Raw genomic sequence first — 23,431 nt, 5'->3', positions numbered from 1 at the left:
AAGAAGAAGAAGAGTAACGATCCCAAATGGGTTAACAGGCGGCTAAAGCGTCGATTAGGGAAGAAAAGGGGAAATTTATAGGCGCATCAAAAGAGGAGAGGTTAACCTTACTGACCAATATGTTCAGCTTAAAAGAGAAGTAAAAAAAGGGAATTAGAAAGGCTAAACGTGACTATGAAATTAGAGTTGCTAATGAATCAAAGACCAATCCAAAGGGGTTCTTTCAAGTGTATAGGACGAAGGTGAAGGAAAAAGTAGGACCTCTGAAAATTGGGAATGGGCAGCTGACAGATAACGAACTGGAAATGTGTTCCTTATTTAATGACTATTTTTTGTCAGTTTTTACACAGGAAGATATAAATGAGATTCCAGAAATTAACAATTATTCAGTCCCTGATGAATTCAAATTAACTAATATTATATGGGTGTGAAGCATGGGTGATGAATGTTGCAGCGGGGAGAAGGCAGGAGGCAGTGGAGATGTCATGTCTGAGGGCAATGTGTGGTGTGAATATAATGCAGAGAATTCGTAGTTTGGAAGTTAGGAGGAGGTGCGGGATTACCAAAATTGTTGTCCAGAGGGCTGAGGAAGGGTTGTTGAGGTGATTCGGACATGTAGAGAGAATGGAGCGAAACAGAGTGACTTCAAGAGTGTATCAGTCTGTAGTGGAAGGAAGGCGGGGTAGGGGTCGGCCTAGGAAAGGTTAGAGGGAGGGGGTAGAGGAGGTTTTGTGTGCGAGGGGCTTGGACTTCCAGCAGGCATGCGTGAGCGTGTTTGATAGGAGTGAATAGAGACAAATGGTTTTTAATACTTGACGTGCTGTTGGAGTGTGAGCAAAGTAACATTTATGAAGGGGTTCAGGGAAACCGGCAGGCCGGACTTGAGTCCTGGAGATGGGAAGTACAGTGCCTGCACTCTGAAGGAGGGGTGTTAATGTTGCAGTTTAAAAACTGTAGTGTAAAGCACCCTTCTGGCAAGACAGTGATGGAGTGAATGATGGTGAAAGTTTTTCTTTTTCGGGCCACCCTGCCTTGGTGGGAATCGGCCAGTGTGATAAAAAAAAAAAAAATACTGTCACACGGGACATGGTTATCAAACAGATAGACAAACTGAAGCAAAATAAGTCCCCAGGACCCTATGAGCTGTTTTCCAGGGTACTTAAGGAATGCAAGATGTACCTTAGTGAGCCATTAAAAAATGTGTTTAATGCGTCCATCCTTACCGGTGTTGTGCCAGAGTTGTGGAAGATGGCTAATGTGGTTCCTATATTCAAATCAGGGGATAAGTCCACTCCTTCAAATTACCATCCAATAAGCCTGACATCTATAGTGGGCAAGTTATTAGAAATAATTATAGCTGACATTATTATAAGTCACCTTGAAGAGCATAATTTGATTAATGAATCTCAGCATGGGTTCACGAGATATCGTTCCTGCCTGACAAATTTACTGATGTTCTTCAACAGAACATTTGAGGCAGTGGACAGTGATAAAGAATATGATATTGTTTATTCGGATTTTAGTAAAGCCTCACAAGAGACTTAAGAAAAGTGGCAGCTCATGGTAAAGTTCTAGCATGGATAGAGGCATGGCTTACCAATAGAAAGTAGAGAGTTTCCATTAATGGGGTCAAATCTGAATGGGGATTAGTCACTAGTGGCATTCCACAAGGATCAGTTTTACGCCCTCTCTTGCTCATAATTTACATTAATGACCTTGATAAAGGGAATTCGAGTGACATGAGTAAATTTGTTGATGACACAAAGATAGGCCGTATAATTCATTCTGAGGAGGACAGCAATGAACTTCAGGAGGATTTGGACAAATTAATGTCTTGGTCTGAAAAATGGCAGATGAAGTTCAATGTGGATAAGTGGAAGGTACAGTCCTTGGTAATGAAAATAACCCTCGAAGCTATAAACTAGGTGAAGTAAAGCTTGATCATACAGAATGTGAAAAAGACTTGGGAGTCATGGTAAGCAGAAATCTAAAGCCAAGACAGCAGTGCCTTAGTGTGCACAACAAGGCTAACAGATTACTAGGATTTATCTCTAGAAGTATAAGTAACAGAAGTCCAAAAGTTATTTTACATCACTAGTGAGGCCTCATTTAGATTATGCTGCTCAGTTTTGGGTCTCCTTACTACAGGATGCATATAGACTCATTGGAGAACATACAGAGAAGAATGACTAAAATTATTTACTGTGTAAGGAATCTCCCGTAATAAGATAGACTTAAAGCCTTAAATCTCCACTCTCTGGAGACGTAGAATGAGGGGAGATATCTTTGAAGTGTATAAGTGGATGACAGACATAAACAAAGGAGATATTAATAAAGTACTGAGTGTGTCGAACCAGGTAAAAACCAGAAATAATGGATTTAAGTTGGAAAAATTTAGATTTAGAAAGGACATAGGTAAGTACTGGTTTTCTAACAGAGTTGTGGATGCGTGAAACAATATTCCCAGTAGGGTGATAGAGACTAGGACACTGGGTAGCTTTAAGAAAAGATTGGACAAATATATGAATGGGAAGGGCTGGGTTTGATTGGTGTCATTGGGAATGGGAGTTAATTCTTGGATAGCTTTGGGTAGAGGTCCTTTTGATAAGGACCTGCCTTGTATGGGCCAGTAGGCCTTCTGTACTGTTCCTCCATTCTTATGTTCTTAACACGCATGGCTTACGGAGGAAGAATTCTGATTCACTTCCCCAAGGAGATAAGAGGAAATAAACAAGAACAAGAATTAGAGAGAAAATAGAAGAAAACCCAGAGGAGTGTGTATATATACACTTGTACATGCATGTGTAGTGTGACCTAAGTGTAAGTAGAAGTAGCAAGACGTACCTGAAATCTTGCATGCTCATGAGACAGAATAAAGGACACCAACAATCCTACCATCATGTAAAACAATTACAGGCTTTCGTTTTACACTCACTTGGCAGGACAGTAGTACCTTCCTGGGCAGTTGCTGTCTACCAATCTACTACCTAGGATATACATATCTTCTTTCTTTCAACAAACCGGCCGTATCCCACTGAGGCAGGGTGACCCAAAAAGAAAAACAAAAGTTTCTCTTTTTAACTATAGCAATGTATACAGGAGAAGGGGTTACTAGGCCCTTGCTCCCGGCATTTTAGTCACCTCTTACAACATGCATAGCTTACGGAGGAAGAATTCTGTTCCACATCCCCATGGAGGTAAGAGGAAATGAACAAGAACTAGTAAGAAAATAGAAGAAAACCCAGAGGGGTGTGAATATATATGCTTGTACATGTATATGTAGTGTGACCTAAGTGTATGTAGACGTACCTGAAATCTTGCATGTTCTTGAGACAGAAAAAAGGACACCAGCAATCCTACCATCATGTAAAACAATTACAGGTTTCCGTTTTACACTCACTTGGCAGAATGGTAGTACCTCCCTGGGCGATTGCTGTCTATCAACCTACTACCTAGGATATACAGGAGGGCCCCGCTTTACGGCGTTCCGCTTTACGGCGTTCCGCTAATACGGACATTTCAAATTATGACCAAAACTCACTATACGGCTCCCCCCACCTGACTTTCTAATACGGTCACCGTGCCCCACCCTGTTTGTTTACATTCTCCATGAGCTCAGTAAGCACTAAGTCTCTCCATTTTGTCTGGAAACTCCAAAATTTCAAATGTTTTTAAAAGTTATTTCATATTTTATATATACTCTGATAATTATACTTATGTATACCTGTACCTAAATAAACTTACATACATCGAGTCATTTAAATGTCGTATATTACGTTAATATACACATTTTCATTAATCCATCCATGATATTTTTTTCAAAATTATATAATAAACACGATGCATAACATATAAATAAGATAAATACACCCCACAGTAGAATAAATAAACAAATGTGAGATGTGAGCAGACGACTTGCACAAGTGGTGATAATAACAATACTGAGTCTCATTAAATGTCGTATATTACGGTAATATACACATTTTCATTAATCCATCCATGATATTTTTTTCAAAATTATATAATAAACACGATGCATAACATATAAATAAGATAAATACACCCCACAGTAGAATAAATAAACAAATGTGAGATGTCGTAGCAGACGACTTGCACAAGTGGTGATAATAACAATACTGAGTCTCATTAAATGTCGTATATTACGGTAATATACACATTTTCATTAATCCATCCATGATATTTTTTTCAAAATCATATAATAAACACGATGCATAACATATAAATAAGATAAATACACCCCACAGTAGAATAAATAAACAAATGTGAGATGTCGTAGCAGACGACTTGCACAAGTGGTGATAATAACAATACCGAGTCTCATTAAATGTCGTATATTACGGTAATATACACATTTTCATTAATCCATCCATGATATTTTTTTCAAAATTATATAATAAACACGATACATAACATAAAAAGATGATAAATACACCCCACAATAGAATAAATAAACATAAATATAAGATGTGGGAGCCACATAACTTGTACAAGTGACGCCAAGAATAACATTTTCTCTAATCTAACATAAGAGTAAATGTGTTACTGGGGGTAACTGTAGAAAATTATTCCTTTCGTATGTATGTAAGTAAGTTTATTCAGGTATACACAAATACAGTTACATAGATTATCATACATAACAACATACGTGTAGAGAACCTAGGATAACCCAAAAAAGTCAGTGTGACTTATTTCCATTGCCTTCACTCAGAGCTTCATTTCTTCTCAAAATGATGTTACATGAGAATGGGAGTGTTCTTCTTTATTAATTCTACCGTATCAATGTAGAGACAACCTGTACACAATGTAACTTGTACACAAACCAGACGTGTACACTTCGTTTGTTTACAAAACTTACCTTCCCCTGGTTTGTTTACATAACTGCGCCTGCCCCCTCTCATGTATTCATTCTTTCTCTCTCTCATTTATTCGTTTTATCTCATTTACTTACTTCTGACCCTACATTAAGACTACAAATATTTTAAGGTAAGTAATGAGTGAACTGTATATACATTTTATCGCTCTGGGATGCTTAAATATCATAGAATAGTATGTGTGGGTGGGGTGGCCTGGTGAGGCTATTACAATACATACCACACTTGATTTCTTACAATAAATACTACTTGTCTCACCCTAGATTAAGACTATAAATATTTTAAGGTAAGTAATGAGTGCACTATGTGTGTATTGTACCTTTTTATTGTTTTTTGATGCCTGGTTCTATTGCTAACTTAATATATGTTAGTGTAAACTTGTTATCTAGTGTTTGTATGCATTTATAAGTGGAAAAAAAGGGTGTTCCACTTTACGGCGATTTCCGCTTTACGGCGGTAGCCTGGAACCTAACCCGCCGTATAAGTGGGGCCCTACTGTACATATCTTCTTTCTTTCAACAAACCGGCCGTATCCCACCAAGGCAGGGTGGCCCAAAAGGAAAAACGAAAATTTCTCCTTTTACATTTAGTAATATATACAGGAGAAGAAATTACTAGCCCCTTGCTCCCGGCATTTTAGTCACCTCTTACAACACGCATGGCTTACGGAGGAAGAATTCTGTTCCACTTCCCCATGGAGGTAAGAGGAAAATAAACAAGAACAATAATTAGAAAGAAAATAGAAGAAAACTCAGAGAAGTGTGTATATTTATGTTTGTACATGTATGTGTAGTGTGACGTAAGTGTAAGTAGAAGTAGCAAGACGTACCTGAAATCTTGCATGTGTATGAGACAGAATAAAAAGACACCAGCAATCCTACCATGACGTAAAACAATTACAATTTGCAGGACGGTAGTGACTCCCTGTGCGGTTGCTGTCTACCAACCTACTACCTCTATATATATACAGTGGAACCTTGAAAATCGAACGTACCAAATATCGAACGTTTCGAAAATAAGACCATTTTTTTGGACAACTGTGTACCAAAAATCGAACGTGTTTCAAATTTCAGACCGCCGGGTATGGGACCTGTCCACTGGCCCGCTCTGTCTGTGTCCCTGCGCAGGCGCCGTGAGCAGTCTAGCTTTGTTTATGTTTGAGTGAACACTCTCAAACTGGTCCTAGTGGCATTAAAAGACAGAGAAGGGAAGTAACCCCAGAGAGGGCTGTACCTGAAGTCCTCATGGAGAGGGATTCTCCTTCCAAACAATAACCCCAACTCCCTCTCTCCTCCTCCCTATCTTCCAGATGCCATCACCAATCTTCAATAAAGGTAAGTAAAAATGTTATTTTATATTATATGTATGTATTATTTTATATGTATGTTATTTTATATGTATGTAAAACTGTAATTAATTTCTACAAAATGTATTTTTTGTGTGAATATTTTTGGGTTTCTGGAACGGATTAATTGTATTTCCATTATTTCTTATGGGAAATATTGATTCGAATTTCAGACTTTTCAAAATTAGAACTAGCTCCTGGAACGGATTAAGTTCGATTTTTGAGGTTCCACTGTATAATATATAAATATATATTCTTCTTCTTTCAACAAACCGGCCGTATCCCACTGAGGCGGGGTGGCCCAAAAGGAAAAACGAAAGTTTCTCCTTTTACATTTAGTAATATATACAGGAGAAGAGGTTACTAGCCCCTTGTTCCCTGCATTTTAGTCACCTCTTACAACACGCATGGCTTACGGAGGAAGAATTCTGTTCCACTTCCCCATGGCAATTTTCTAAGGTTCGGCTTACATCCATTTTGACTTACGACCGGTTGATTGGAACTGAGCTTGGTCGTAAGTAGGATGGTAGGTGTATTTATAAGTGGAAAAAATGGTGTTCTGCTTTCCAGTGGTAGCCTGGAACCTAACCTGCGGTATAAGTGGGGCCCTACTGTACGTTATCAACAATGGCCTCTAAAGCAAGCTATGGTGCCATGAAAAAGCATGTGACCTTAACTGTTAAGCAGAAACTTGAATTAATGAAGAAGCTGGAGGCTGGCATTTCAGTGGCCTGGGTGTGCGAGGAACATGGTGTAGCAAAACAGTGTCTGACATTCATAAAAGTAATAAAAGAACTTAGTAAATATACTACTAAGTACAGTGTAGATGCCAGCCATCTACGTGTATGACTCACAACAATGTAATAACACGATTGCAAACAAACCACAGTAAGGGTGAGATTTGAACCCATGGCAAGTGAGTCATAAAACTCCAGCCCAGTGCACGTGGCTTACACATTGGCTTGGAGTTTTACGACTCACTTGTCATGGGTTCAAACCCCACCCGTACTGAGAATAAGTTATTCTGGGTCACCACTAGACCAAACAGGAATACTGAACATCTGTAAGCTCATCTATCCACCAGAATAGTTAAGAAAAATTTCTGTAATGCACTCTATTGTATTTTGCTGTATTTTTAATTCATGTTCTTTTCAAGTACAGACACAGGTATTACTGTACTGTACTCTAATTTATTCTTAATTTGTTTTACTGGCAACTGTCCATGTTTGGTAATCAATCAATTCAGTGGACTACATCCGCTTAATCAAAACTTTCAAAATAACAAATTTTCGCTAAATCTGACACCTTTTTATTGAAGGCTTACTGTATAAAATTTAATTTCCATGGTTTCTTGCATTAATAAGGTCACATGTGTCAAGCTTGATTTTCTTTATCTTGTTTAAGTATATTCCTGCAGCTCATATATCATGACATCCCTCATACAATTAAGACTCCCTTGCTCTGCCTTCCCATCTTACCTACATACTTATGATACTGTTTTTAAATTCTTTTATATAATCAATTAGAAAACAAAAGTGAAAGCTCTGTCTCACCTTCCGAAGAATTTCTTCTTTGTCTAATTCATTCTGCAAGGTTTCATCTATTTCGTGTAAAACATTTTCTTCAACATTACTAAGGTGAAGAGGCTGCAATAAAAGAAATATACTATATAATATATCAAATGATAATTAACATTTGTAATCTAGCAGATAGGAAAGAGCTTAGATAATTAGGACAATGAGACCCCCCTACAATAAAATTTCCATAAATGTAACATGCACAAAAATTAGGCAAATGCAGTTTGAAAATACAGTAGATTGTCGATAAAGACATGATTATTTTTTTTCAGGATATTTTCACTATATGATGGTTGAAGAGTTGTGGCAGTTTTTTGATCATTATGCCGTGATGTTTATGATGATGACACTATAGAAAAAATAGCTTAAAGCCCGTACAAATGGCTAGTAACTGATAATTTCAATGGATTAGCAAAGTGCTGTGCCATTGACAGTCATTCACTTACCACAGCTGTATTTGCACAAATGTTGAATATGTTAGCAACTGATATCAGCGTGGAAAGTATAGTAAGTAAACTAGAATGTGAACGAAAAGCCTTGAGGCACTGCCATGATAAATGTTTGTGTCTGAAGTTCATAGGGCCACCACAGTATACACCATTTATATTGAATTTTTTTTATCACCATGTCATTACATGGAGTGTTTTCATATTATATGCATGATCTGGGTTAAAATGTGAGGATACTACAGATAACTGAGAGGGACTCCAAGATTAATATACCCTTTACTTCCTTCCATTTGCATTATCGTGGTAATAATGAAAGGAAACTAAATACAGCGTAAATACAGTATCTTGTGTATACTGAATATACTGTGCATCAATTCAGTGGTTGAACTTCTGTTCAGTGAAAATAAATAACTTAGATATTTGGGGTTCAGAGGAACTGTCCCCATCCATGAGTGACTCCTACCAGTGTATATCCTCTGTTCTCTTCCCCTGTGTAATCAGAATTAAAAAAATGAAAGGAACCTGGTTGTAATGTGTATACAGTACCTACTTCATGTACATTTGTGCATCATTTCAGTTGGTACACTCATATTTTGTGATAAAAAAACAATGTATGTGGGGGAGGTGCTGATAGTGGTGCTATTAACCCGTAAACGGTCCAGGCAGATCTACGTTCACATGTGTAGTGCTCCAAAAGTAGATCTACATTTTTTTACATTTTCAAATATAACAAAAAAAAAAAAAAAGTAGATCAAAGTTTTTTTACACAGTTTCAAACGTAAAAAAAAAAAATCTACTTTTTTTATATACTTTCAAATGTTGAAAAAACGTATATAGTATACGTTTGGACCGTTTACGGGTTAAGGGCCACCATGGCACGAGACTAACACTACCTTTATTACTGAAAATGCAAAATAAATGATACTTTATTTTTTTATTTAAAAAATTTATTAATATGTACTAAATAGTTTTATATTTACAAAAACATTCTGGTAGTCACTTTCACAGCAGAGATGTAAACAAAAACCCTTGGATCATCACAACTTTAAACCCAATAATAACTGACACAGACTGACTACCTGAGGGTTTTCTCATGATTTTATCATTTTTCATATTTTTTGGGATAGCTTGCATTCGTATTATACTGGATAATACTCTGGGCATATTAATTTAGTAAAAGATCTTGTCTTCTGGCTGGTGATATATGGCAATTTTATTGATGTTTGATGGTGATTGTGGTTGTGAAGGAAGCAAGTAATAATTGTAGAACTCATTATCATATTTTTGGGATAGTTTACATTTGTATTATGCTGGATAATACTCCGGGCATATTAATTTAGTAAAAGATCTTGTCTTCTGGCTGGTGATATATGGCAATTTTACTGATGTTTGATGGTGACTGTGGTTGTGGAGGAGGCAAGTAATAATTGTGGAACTCACTACCATATTTTTGCACAAGGTCATATATAGCCTCTAGACACATTCATATTAACAAGAAACAACAACTATAACACAATGAATAAAAATGTGATTACTTTTAAGTTTTGATGTATTACAAAGCTTTAAAAAATGCATTTTTGAGGGGGGGTCCAACGATCATAACCCTATTTTCCCCCCACGTGTTCTACAGTTCCTTTTTGATTAGATGCCGTTGTCAGGAATGCAAGTACTGTATTGTCATAATCGACAATAACTGTACTATAAAAATTTACAAGTCACCTGTTTTATAGAAGAATCAGTTCACTGAAAATATAAATCTTCTTAACCCTTTCACGGTCCACACGGTCCAAGAATTTTCAAGAAAGTTTTTTGTCATTTTTTCTCATGAAATGGTAGAATCTTTTTCTGAAGGTAATAAAACAAAAAGTCTGAAACATGATGGAAAATTGATGAAATTATGCTCTCACAAATTTTGCTGCGTCAGTGACATTTACACATCAGCGATTTTGCCCACTTTGACTCTCATTTTAGACCAGTTACATCATTCCAGTCAACCAAATTCTTAGCTATTTTGCTACTATTACTTCTATTTTACCAACTGAGCACTACTATTTCAACTACCCAATAAACTGATCGGAAATTCGTAATATAGCCAATTTCACACAAAGTTCAAAATATTCCAATTTCAAAATAGGGTCCAGAAAAAACAATGCAGGCATTCCTGGCACTAAAATAACATTTCCTCTGTTTATTAGTTACATTTCAAGGCTTTATAAATGAATTCCGTATTGATTTTTTATTCATATAATGAATTTTTATTCGCAACAAAAAATAGAAGATTTACTGTTATGCAATATTGTAAGAATTAAATAACATCAGCACATTTGTGAACATATATTAAACCCACCAGTTGATGTGTATTGGATGCATGACGTCATATGTTTACTCCCGAACACTGGCAAAAATTGAACATTTCTGTTACTTTGAACTCAATTTCAAGCCATTGTCAGTACTAAAACCAATCAAAATCATCTTTATTTCTGTAATATATCTTCCATTCTATCAAATGAGACCAAGACATCGTGAATACAAATGTAAAAATCATACAAATATACACTGCAAACTTGCTGTTTTAATCCAAAAACACATTTGCAGTTTTTTTCTCATTATGCACTGCGTGCTGCAGGATGTTTTATATGGTGCACACTTACCACATAAATGCATTTTCTCATATCTAGGCCCAAATTTATCACTCACAGCTTATCTGGGTGAGCTGAACTCACGGTGTAGAACTATGGCTTGGACCCTGGTTTCAAAGCCGTAGAACTATGGACGGACCCTCGAAGGGCTAAAAGGTGCAAAAATACACTTCCTTGCTTTGAATGGCTTTTCAGAACAATTATAAAACTAATCTACTCATTAATTATACACTTTTTATAAGCAATGTGCCTGTTTTACATTAACTACCATACAGAAGAAAACATCAGGCATCAGGAAAAACAGGCACTAATAAGATGAAAAGGTTAATAGGAAACCAACTAAAATTTTGAAGTTCACCTAAGGGATAATTAGAACATCTCCAGAGGCTTAGCAATGTTACAATGAGAATCAATGCTGCCTATATTTTGATGGACTGGTATTTGTAATACAGGACAAATGAACTAAGAATATTATATTAAAGAATTTAAAAACTACCACAAGAAAACAAACCATACCCCGGCCGGGATTGAACCCGCGGTCAGAGAGTCTCAAAACTCCAGACCGTCACGTTAGCCACTAGACCAGCTAGCCACGATAAGATTCGTCCAACTAGGTATATTTCTACACCATAGGAAGGTTAGCATAGGCACCACTGTGACCACAAATGGTTTGTTTGCAATCGTGTCATTACGATTTCGTGAGTCATGTTGACGGCAGTGAGGGGACTTGAGCTAGAGTTCGTCACGGCCACGCTAGCTGGAGATTCTTCTGTAAAAACTTGCATTTGTGGTCACAGTGGTGCCTATGCTAACCTTCCTATGGTGTAGAAATATACCTAGTTGGACGAATCTTATCGTGGCTAGCTGGTCTAGTGGCTAACGCGACGGTCTGGAGTTTTGAGACTCTCTGACCGCGGGTTCAATCCCGGCTGGGGTATGGTTTGTTTGCAATCGTGTCATTACGATTTCGTGAGTCATGTTGACGGCAGTGAGGGGACTTGAGCTAGAGTTCGTCACGGCCACGCTAGCTGGAGATTCTTCTGTAAAAACTTGTATTTGTGGTCACAGTGGTGCCTATGCTAACCTTCCTATGGTGTAGAAATATACCTAGTTGGACGAATCTTATCGTGGCTAGCTGGTCTAGTGGCTAACGCGACGGTCTGGAGTTTTGAGACTCTCTGACCGCGGGTTCAATCCCGGCCGGGGTATGGTTTGTTTGCAATCGTGTCATTACGATTTCGTGAGTCAAGAAAACACAACTTTCCATTAACCCCCTTTCAGAGTTCCTAACATCGATCTACAACATAAATGCCGAGGTCCTTCATGAAGATCTACGTTTTGAGCTCAGCTCCCTCAGATAAGCTGTGAACGGTAAATTTTGGCCTAGATATAAAGGAATTGATCAGTGCAGAGAGAATGCATAGAATAAAACAAACAAACAAACAAAAAAAACCTGCCCCATGCATTGTATGATAGGAAAAGCAAAACTCAGACCTTGTGTTTGACTGAAAATAGCACTTTGCTTTCTAGGTTGGATTTTATGAATTTACTGGCTGTTTCTTGGTATCATATAACAGAATTGAAGACATATTAAAATAGGGATGACTTTGGTTGGTTTCAGGATCAGAAGTAGCTTGAAATTGAGCTCAAAATAGAAAAAATATTAGATTTTGGCCAATCTAGTCTGCATTATGGATTTTACTAGGTCTGATTCAATTACTGGCATGTCATAAACCATGACCAATTTTTTTTTTTCAACAAGTCGGCCGTCTCCCACCGAGGCAGGGTGACCCAAACAGAAAGAAAATGACCAATTATCTCTCGTTATATTTTATTATTTGAGAAATAGGATAAATCTGATTTACTGCCATGAATTAAAAATATAAGGCAAATGATATACAGGAGAGAATAAATAACAAAAAGGCACAATACCATGACTGGAACAATACACAAATAACCTACACACAGGAAAGAGGAGCTTATGACGATGTTTCGGTCGTAAGTCATAGTGTGACTCTGTAAATGGTCCAAGTTGCACCGAAACGTCGTCGTAAGCTCCTCTCTCCTATGTGCGGGTTATCTGTGTATTGTGTATATATAGGAGAGGTCTGGAGATGTGATTAATGAACAGAGAAAATGTTTTAATTAGTGGAATGTCTAAAATGTTTATTTCAGACTCTTTTTAAATTGGATCTTTTTAATTTTATAGGAAAGAGTAAGGTGATGAGGATAACAAAAAATTTGGCAATGAAAGATTGGATATCAGATTGGAGGGAGAGAGTATGGAGGAGGTGAATGTATTCAGATATTTGGGAGTGGACGTGTCAGCAGATGGGTCAATGAAAGATGAGGTGAATCATAGAATTGACAAAAGGAAAAAGGTGAGTAGTGCACTTAGGAGTCTGTGGAGACAAAGAACTTTATCCAGGGAAGTAAAGAAGGGAATGTATGAGAGTAAAGTTATACCAATGCTCTTATATGGGTGTGAAGCATGGGTGGTGAATGTTGCAACAAAGAGAAGGCTGGAGGCAGTGGAGATGTCATGTCTGAGGGCAATGTGTGGTGTGAATATAATGCAGAGAATCCATAGTTTGGAGATTAGGAGGAGGTGCAGGATTACCAAAACTATTATCCAGAGGGCTGGGGAGGGGTTACTGAGATGGTTTAGACATGTCGAGAGGATGGAACAAAATAGAATGTACTTTGAGAGTATAAATCTGTAGTGGAGGGAAGGCGGGGTAGGGGTCAGCCTAGGAAAGGTTGGAGGGAGGGGGTAAAGGAGATTTTGTGCTAGGGGCTTTGACTTCCAGAAAACATGAATAAGTGTTAGATAGGTGCGAATGGAGATAAATGGTTTTTAGGACTTGACATGCTGTTAGAATGCGAGCAAGGTAACATTTATGAAGGGATTCAGGGAAACCGGCAGGCTGGTCTTGAGTCCTGGAGATGGGAAGTACAGAGCCTACACTCTGGAGGGGTGTTAATGATGCATGTGGGCATGCCTTTGGCAAGACAGTGATGGAGTGAATTATGATTTAAATTTTTCTTTTTTGGGCCACCCTGCCTTGGTGGGAAACGGCCGGTGTATTAAAATAAAAAATAATAAAATAAATTTTTAATTTTGTGTAAAATTGGCCAAATTACTGAACTGTGTACATCTTATAAGATTGTTTTGACAGTTAAATGGGTAGTTTCTGGTGCTCATTTGATAATGAATGGAAGGTATACCAGCAAAACAGTTATGAATTTGACTGAACTGACCAATGGAATTGGCTTAAAATAAGACTGAAATTGTGTAAATTGCACCCAGACTGCTAACATTGCGACTGCGTAATTTTGTAAATTTCCATCAAATTTAGTACTTTTGGTGTCATTAGCGTTTGAAAAAAGATTCTCTACTATTTTGAAAGAATTTTTTTTTACAAATGGACACAGCAATTTTAACGTTGGATGTCATGACAGTGAGGTGGAAAGTAAGAGGGGGAAGGGATGTCCCAGAAATGATTAGAAAGAATGGACAAAGGAGGCTGTGAGATTTAGAGGCTTTAGCATCTAGCATGTGTGTGAGAGCACCTTAGATAGGAGTAAATAAAGACATGTAGTTTGTAATGAATATACATTTAGAGTGTAAGCAAGGTAGCTTTTCTGTAAGGATTCTGGGAAACTGGTTAGTCAGACTTGAATCCTGGAGATGAAAGAGCTCACACTCTAACACATTTTTTGACCGAGATGTGATAGCCACTTTTAATTGCTGCCTCCATGATGGATATTGATTGAGATGTATGACATATTCCAGAAGGGACCCCTTGGGCTCCCACCACAGAAATAAACTTATATCTTTAATATTATTTTATTTTTTTTATGATCACACTGGCCAATTCCCACCAAGGCAGGGTGGCCCGAAAAAGAAAAACTTTCACCATCATTCACTCCATCACTGTCTTGCCAGAAGGGTGCTTTACACTACAGTTTTTAAACTGCAACATTAACACCCCTCCTTCAGAGTGCAGACACTGTACTTCCCATCTCCAGGACTCAAGTCCGGCCTGCCGGTTTCCCTGAACCCCTTCATAAATGTTACTTTGCTCACACTCCAACAGCAAAAATGGCCAAGTCCATCATCACTACTCTTGGAAACCTACATGATTACATCCTAAGGATGAAGGTCTAAATGAAAATTTACTGTCCTTAATTAATTACAACAGTAATAAAATAAGTGATACTTACTGCACCAGGTAATAAAAAACTAGAAGTAATTTCATAAGCCCATCTCTTCATTTCCTTCCCAACTCCTTCTTTGTAAAGGTGCGTTATTAAATAAAAAAACTGCAAGAGAAGTATTTTATGATCAAAACATCAATAATCAGTTACAGTAATTATATACAATAATATAGCTACAAAGCAAGCAGAAATTATATAAAAGTTTTTACAACATTTTTAATATAAGGAGTGTTTAATACATTCATGTGAATTTTTTTTAAAACGCCGGCCATCTCCCACTGATGTAGGGTTACCCAAAAAAAGAAACACTTTCACCGTTACTCATTCACTCACATTTTTGACAGAAGTGTGCTAACATCACAGCTCAGATGGCCATCCAAACTGTAATTTCCCTACCCCTCCTTGAAGGTGCAAGCACTGCACGTCTCACCTCAAGGACTCAAGTCCAGCTAACCAGTTTCATACTCACATACTAACATACACAATGCTGAATGTCCAAGACCCTAGTACTCAAAACCTCCTTTACCCCCTTCCCCATCCTGTGATGGGATAACCCCTACCCTTTCTTCCCTTCACTCATTTTATACACCCTCCTAGTCATTCAATTTTGCTCTAACTTTCAATGTTAAATCTACCTAAACAACCCCTCCTCAACCCTCTGAAAAAATATTTCCCATCTCCAAGCTCTAAATTCCCTGTATAATATTCACATCACACAACATCTCAACTGCCTCCTTGCCTCACACCCATTCCAGACTATAGTGGTCTTAGTACCACTATACTTTGGTATATTCCACTTTTTACCTTTTTTTTTCCTTATTAACTCTACAGTTCACATAATCTTTTATAGACTAAATATCTGAGCACTTTTACTTCTTCCATACTTCTACCCTCCAATCTGACCTAGAGTCTTTCATTTCCTATCTTCACTTTTAATTTCCTTGGTTTCATACCCTATCAAATTAATCCACCAACTTTTACAAGTTCTTTTCAGAATCTCACAAAAGAACCATGTCAATGGCAAAAGAGCAACTGTGACAACTTTCACTTTGTATCAAAGTCATTATCTTTTAATCCCACATCTCGCCACCAACACCTTAGCATTCACTTTTTTTCAACCCCATCTATAAATATGATGAAAGTTTTTTCTTTCTTTCTGGGTCACCCTGCCTCAGTGGAAAACAGCCGATGTGTTAAAAAAAAATCTATAAATATGATAAACCACCATAGTGACAACACTTCCCAGTCTAAGGCCTACTTTTATTGAAAATAATCCCCCATTCTGTTACATACCCTGATCTAAGCCTCACTATCCACATACAAACCTGTTACTGCATATAACAACCTACCACATATTCCATAAACAGTTTTTGCATTATCTACCACACTGCTTCCATATCCATCCTACTAAAAGTCTTTTCTAAAGCCATAAATGCAACATAAAATTCCTTAACTCTAAGTATTGTTCACTTACATATTTCAATGTAAAGAATTGGTTTAAACATCCCCATCCTTCCTGAAACCTCCTCATTTTTTTTTTTTTTTTTTTTTTTTTTACACTTCTGATTTTTGTCTTACCCTTAATATTTTTCCATAATAACTCTACTATGCATATTACTTGGAATACCCAGCAGACTTTTTTTGTTTTTTTTTAACATGCTGGCCATCTCCCACTGAGGCAGGGTGACCCAAAAAAAGAAACACACTTTCACCATCATTCACACATAATCACTGTCTTTGCAGAAGTATGCAGATACAACAGTTCAGATGTTGCTCCAAACAGCAAACAAATGACAGACTTATTCCTCTATAATTCTTACTCTCTCTTTTATCCCCCTTTCCCTTATACAAAGAAACTATGCATGCTCTCTGCCAATCTCTTGGTAACTCTTTCACTTTTGTGCACATACTGAACAAACACACCAACCATTCCAAAACTACATCCCCACCAGCTTTTAAAATATGTTTTGATCCCATCTATCCCAGCTATTCTACTCCTTTTGATTCAACCCAGTGCCTGTCACACTTCTCCCACACTCACATCTGGCTCTTCTCCACTCCTACAAGATGTTATACCTCCCTGTTCAATACATAAAATTACTACTTCCCTTTCTTCATCAATATACAACAATTCCAAAATTAACAATATAATACATGCAAGTTTTACATCTACTGTATGTCAAAAGATAGTTAGGAAACCTAAGTTTAATAAATATACAAAAATAAACACAACTTAGGTATGCCAAACATATGTAAGATCAGCCTAACTACAATTAGTACTGTTAATCTTCAATGAAACAAATATCTTAGTGTGGAGCTTGTGATTCACCTAATTTTTCCTAGACTCATCTGTTAACACCTCCACTTTAAATATCATAAGACATTAACTTCCTCCATGTGCATTCATTCCAATCTTATATTCCCTAGACATCCTACTCTCATCAACTTCCTTTTTTCTATATTATGAAGTTTCACCTTCCTTCTTTTACTCATTACTCCAAATTTCTTCATCAACTTCTGCAAATTCTCAAAGCAGAGTGACACCAGAAAAAAAAAATGGATATCAGCAAAGAGCAACTGTGAAAACTCACTCTATATAAGATTTTTTTTTTAATACAATTGCCATCTCCCACTGAGGTAGGGTGACCCGAAAAATAAGAAACACTTATATGAAGTTTTTCTTCTTTTTAGATTTAGTAATTTATGCAGAAGGTATTACTAGCTCCTTGCTCCCGGAATTTTAGTCACCTCTTAAGACATATATGGCTTAAGGAGGAAGGATTCTTCTCTACTTTCCATGGAGTATATTAAGAGTCATTATCACTATTGGCAATTCTCTTAAGCCTGCACCTCTCTCCAAGACTAGCATGCACATCGTATATTAATCCATTAACAACAAATGATTCTGAAGATTGAGAAATGAATTTTTGCATAGAACCTGATGACCCACTATAAACATTACCACTGCACTATCACGTACCTCATATGCATAGTCTGTACTCTCCCAGTACAGACTATGCATACCTCTTTCAACTCTGCACTCTCCCAGAATGGACTAGTTTATTTTTTAGTTTCTCACTTTCAGAGACTAGAGCCATCTAGCAGCAACCAGCCACCTGAGCCACCAACTGACAAGAAGTGAAAAACAGCTGATATGAGGGCGTAGCGGTTTCTGCCAGTCGTCAGGCTTTGACATAATTTTTTTTTTTATTTTTAAAACCATTTACCTCCTGTGAAAAACTGATGAACCACTAGGAATTCTATCATTACTCCAATCACAGTGGAGACAGCTGTAGAATTGGCCAGTAATCCAAGGTCCAAGTAACAGAGAAAGAGAGGAACTCAAACAAAAACAGGGCTCTTCAACTGAAATGGCTTACGAGTATGCTGGCTTGGACGAAATGGCAGAGGATCTCTTATTGCCAGCTAAGTAAAGCCCAGCATACAGAAGTAAGAGCCATCTGAAGCTCACCACTGCTAGGCAGGAGAGGGTAAGCAGCTTGGCATAATGCAGATGATATATGGAAAGCCACCAATGTTGGTCTAAAGATTACTCTGGCCTAGGAATTTGTGAACTCACTGTCAGGTTGAATAAGCATTATACTTCTTAATATTGATACTCGATGCATATTCCCAAGGCCAGAACATGAAACACTTCAGATTCCAGTTAAATAAGTGTGAATTTTGCTGGGGTCTAGAATGTCCCCCAGAAAGATCATGTTGAATCAAACAGGCTCTCCCAAGTTCAAAAGGTGATCATGATGAATGTCCAACCAGGTTCTAGCAATTAAACCAGAGATCAGAAACATCAGTACCTACCCCAGCAGGAGCCTCACTGACATTCTAGAAAGGGAATGCATGGAAACAAAGGAGATGGGTGTGCAAGGTGTCATATATTCACTTACTGGTCAGCTGCATGAGTTCCAGACTCAGTTCTAGTGGAACCTGGACTGCCAAGGTTAATAAGGCAGCAATCTCCCTTGCGTCATGGTAATGGACTGTGGGACGACTTCTTCCCAGGTGGAAGTAGGTATCAAAGATGCAACATCATAACCATGATGAAATCAGCTGAGAATGGCTGGCTGATGAAGAAGCCTGTCTGTTTCAAGTCACTTGGCCATCTCTCTGGAGGAAGCAATAAAACTTTTGGGGGCTATATGGCACCTGGGGAAATGGGAGGCCCTCAGGTTTAATCCAAGATGTGGGCAGGTCCAGTTTTTTGTATCAACAACCTCTCCCCAACATGACTGAGAAGGAAATATGGGACAAGACCTGACATCGTCTAGAACATGTTCCAAATGCCACTGAGGGACAATCTTATGACAAAGACACTTCAGAAACATTGCCTCAATGGTGCTCTTGAATAAGTCAGACAAAAAGAGACATGTCCAGATAATACAAAGATTCATCTAAAATACACCTGAAGACCTGAACAGTGTCAATGGCTTTATCTCACTGGAATATCCTGATGAAGAATTTAGCATCCATATGCAAGATAATTCCAAAAGTCACGATGTCCAGGAAGAGTATGAAGACTTTCAGCACCAACTTGTACTAGTAATGAGTAGAAATGCAGTGACTGCTCCAGACAAATGGCGAGTCTCTAACATCAGGCCAACTCTTTGAAGAACGTTGCACACCTACCATCCGACTTACGACCTGCTCGACTTACGACCACTTGACTTACGACCGTGTTTTTATTTTTTTGCCAAATTTCTGGGAAATAAGCAACTATTTGTGTTGTACACAGTGTTTATCCTAAACCTTACAGTATAAAATACAGTACTAACAGCATAAAAAGTAAAGTAAAACATGAAATACCAAAATAAAACAATAAAATAAAGTCATTACAAAAATGTGATGTTGATATTCAGTAGTAAAGTTTGACTTACGTCCATTTCGACTTACTACCGGTTCCTCGGAACCGAACTCAGTCCTAAGTCGGATGGTAGGTGTATATAACGGCCATGTGTGAAGAGACAAAGTTTAGCATACCCTGCTGTCAAAACCAGCTTCCTGACACTGCTCCTTACAAAATCTTCAAACACTGCAGATTTGTACATTCTTTTGGCTAGACAGTCTCAACATCTTCTCTCTGAATTACGTAACTTTCATACCAGCATGCCCTTTCAAATTTCTACAGTATTTATTTGATGAATAAATTTCAAACCACACAGATCTCAAAAACAGCATTCTTGCTGCTTCCAGCCTCATTCTCACTGCAACCTGTGTACATTGTGTGTATCATTTAAACACCATGCCTCACTTGTACAGGTGATGATAAGCTTTATTCTTTTTTTAAAGATTCAACCCTCCAACTAGCTTTTATCCCTGATTTATTCTGATTTACCTTATCTTTTACAGACCTATCTGATGACCCATCCACTCCAAAATACTGAATTTCAATAAACTCTCTTCCTCTGTACTCCTTTCCTTCAATCTGATGCTCAGTCTTTCATTCACTAGACTTCTCATTCTCATATTATTATTATTAATATAGCTTAACATTTCACAACATTATATGAAATTTCAAAGCTCAGGAAAATTACACATTTACCCTAAACACACTTAATGAAACCAAGTAATCCAACAGACTGTACAGTTAGTGATACATACCAAACTGGATGAGTCACAGTTGGAGATGACGTAATTCATAAAGACCGCAAGATAAGCATTATGGTTAAAGAGTTTGCTCAGAGACTGGAATGGACCGTGATCTTCAAGCTGCAAGGTAAATAGTATAATTTATAGTAATGTTACATATAGTAGTAATTATTTAAAGCTAATTACTGGCACCTAATATGCTGGAATTATCAAACACCTCAAAACTTCTTTCTCAAGATTTTTTTTTTTTTAACATGTTGGCCATTTCCCATCATGGCATGGTGATATATTTCTTTTACATAATGCATTTATTCATGGTTCTTTATTAATTATGTACCACAATAGTTATAAAACCTATATCTACTCCCTGCATTGGACACTATTGTTCTCATGTTTGGAGATCCACAAGTCCCTCCAATAAAGTACTCAGCCTCAACCCTCCTGTGACCTTAGTTACTAAATAGGGCAAATAATCTCTCTCTATTAATTAAAATTTGTACCCTGTGAAACTAGTATAATCTTGCTTCTTGTTTACATATATAAATAAAACTTCCAACTAACAAACTGTAATACTGTACATTGCTGCCATACTATTTATGAAGAAAATGTTCTATTATTTTTTGGCACTGCTTTTTCGTTGGTTTACAATTGTGACTGACTTCTTTTTCTTCCTAGTGATGGTGCTAAGAAATAATCTTTATCTATTTTTTATTATATTTTAATGAATTATTCTGTGTTAGGATCCTGATAAACCACTTTGAAATAACAACCCAGAAATACAGTGAACCCCCGACTCACAAAGGCCTCTTCTTACGATAAAATCAACTTACGAAGCATTTCAGCATAAAAAAACTTCCCCGATCTACGAAGAAAAACTCAGTCCGTCTGGCCAGAGCGCCTCACCTCAGCTAGTGCCGTTGCTTACAAGCCAGGGTGGAAGGTTGCGCGCATACATTCGATAAATTTTGTATTATTCCATTCTTTTTAGTGCTTGTAACTGCTAAATAAGCCACCATGGGTCCAAAGACAGCTTCTAGTGCCAACCCTGTGGTAAAAAGGGTGAGAAATACTATTCAAATACTATCGTACCATGATCAGCTGCTGTTGTATCACGGTCAGCTGTTGCTGCACCACTGTCAGGTGCTGCTGTACCATGGTCAGCTGCTGTTGTACCATGGTCAGCTGCTGTTTCTGCTGTACCACAGTCAGCTGCTGCTTCTGCTGTACCACAGTCAGCTGCTGCTGCACCACCGTCAGCTGTTGCTGCACCACCATCAGCTCCTGCCGTACCACGGTCAGCTGCTGCTGTACCAGTCAGCTGCTGCTGCACCACCATCAGCTGTTGCTGCACCACCGTCAGCTGTACTACTTGAAGATGTGGAGAGACTGTTGTTGGTGTGGCTTAACGAGAAACAATTACCGAGAAACAATTAACCCCAGAGGGTTAGCCACCCAGGATAACCCAAGAAAGTCAGTGTGTCATCAAGGACTGTCTAACTTATTTCCATTGGGGTCCTTAATCTTGTCCTCCAGGATGCGACCCACACTAGTCGACTAACACCCAGGTGAACAGGAAAAAATGCTGGAACTAGTGCTCATATTGGTGAATTTAAGGCCAGCAAAGGCTGGTTTGAGAGATTTAAGAATTGTAGTGGCATACACAGTGTGATAAGGCATGGTGAAGCTGAAAAATTCCAACCCCAACAAGTGTTTAATTGTGACAAAACAGGCCTGTTCTGGAAGAAACTGCCAAACAGGACCTACATTACTCAGGAGGAAATGGCATTCCCAGGACACAAGCCTATGAAAGACAGGCTAATTCTTGTGTTTTCTTGTAATGCTAGTGGGGATTGCAAAGTGAAGCCTTTACTCATGTATCACAGAAAATCCCAGAGTGTTCAAGAAAAACAGTGTCTCATCACTCATCACTACATCTTCAATAAAGGTAAGCGTCATTTATTCTTCATTTAGTACAGTATATTGTGCATGTATCCTTCTTCTTGTGTGTAGGAAAATGTATATTTCATGTGGTAATTTTTTTTTTTTTCATACTTTTGGGTGTCTGGAACGGATTAATTGGATTCTTATGGGGAAAATTAATTCAATTTACAATAATTTCATCTAACAATGAGCTCTCTGGAATGGATTAATATCGTAAGTCGAGGGCCCATTGTACCTTTATTACACCAGTACGAGAACTTCCCAACCATTTTAGCTCAATATGATTCCTTCTGATTTATATTTCCTATTGTGGATCAATGGTTTATTTGTTATTTTCAGGTTGCTACTAGATAACTTCTCCTTTTTAGAGACCATCAAAGAGACAAGACTTTCTCAAATTATTCCTTTTATTTATATTAACTTTTCAGCTGGTAATGGATTTTAGTCAAGATACTGAATGGGTCTCCAATAGACCTATGCATTTATGTTGTGTTTCAAATTTATACATCCTTGGAAAGTCTCATTCAGATTATGCTGCACAGTTCTGGTCTCCATATTATATAATATGTAGACATAAATGCACCAGAAAACATACAAAGAAGGATGATGAAGTTGATCCCAACTATAAGAAATCTTTCCAGTGAGGACAGACTGAGGGCACTGAATCTGCATCCTCTGGAAATGTGCAGAATTAGGGAGTATTTGATTGAAGTGTACCAAAAGAAGACAGGAATAAATTAAGAGGATATAAATAATGTGCTGA

The 23,431-nt window shown here is 37.7% G+C and overlaps 1 protein-coding gene across 7 annotated transcripts in view; it reads right to left on the bottom strand.

Moving 5' to 3' along the window:
- Positions 1-23,431, bottom strand: part of LOC128694541 (rho guanine nucleotide exchange factor 11) — a 474,507-nt gene that overhangs the window by 275,836 nt on the left and 175,240 nt on the right. For all 7 annotated transcript variants that reach the window (XM_070095938.1, XM_070095936.1, XM_070095939.1 and 4 more), the window contains 3 exons: positions 20,740-20,847; positions 15,130-15,228; positions 7,791-7,883 (listed from right to left, as the gene is read on the bottom strand). In XM_070095938.1, coding sequence (XP_069952039.1) covers positions 7,791-7,883; positions 15,130-15,228; positions 20,740-20,847 — 300 coding nt within the window. The remainder of the gene's footprint in view (positions 1-7,790; positions 7,884-15,129; positions 15,229-20,739; positions 20,848-23,431) is intronic.

Source organism: Cherax quadricarinatus, chromosome 51 (assembly GCF_038502225.1).
Source record: "Cherax quadricarinatus isolate ZL_2023a chromosome 51, ASM3850222v1, whole genome shotgun sequence".
Taxonomy (NCBI): domain Eukaryota; kingdom Metazoa; phylum Arthropoda; class Malacostraca; order Decapoda; family Parastacidae; genus Cherax; species Cherax quadricarinatus.
This window is presented reverse-complemented; position numbering and strand designations above follow the sequence as displayed.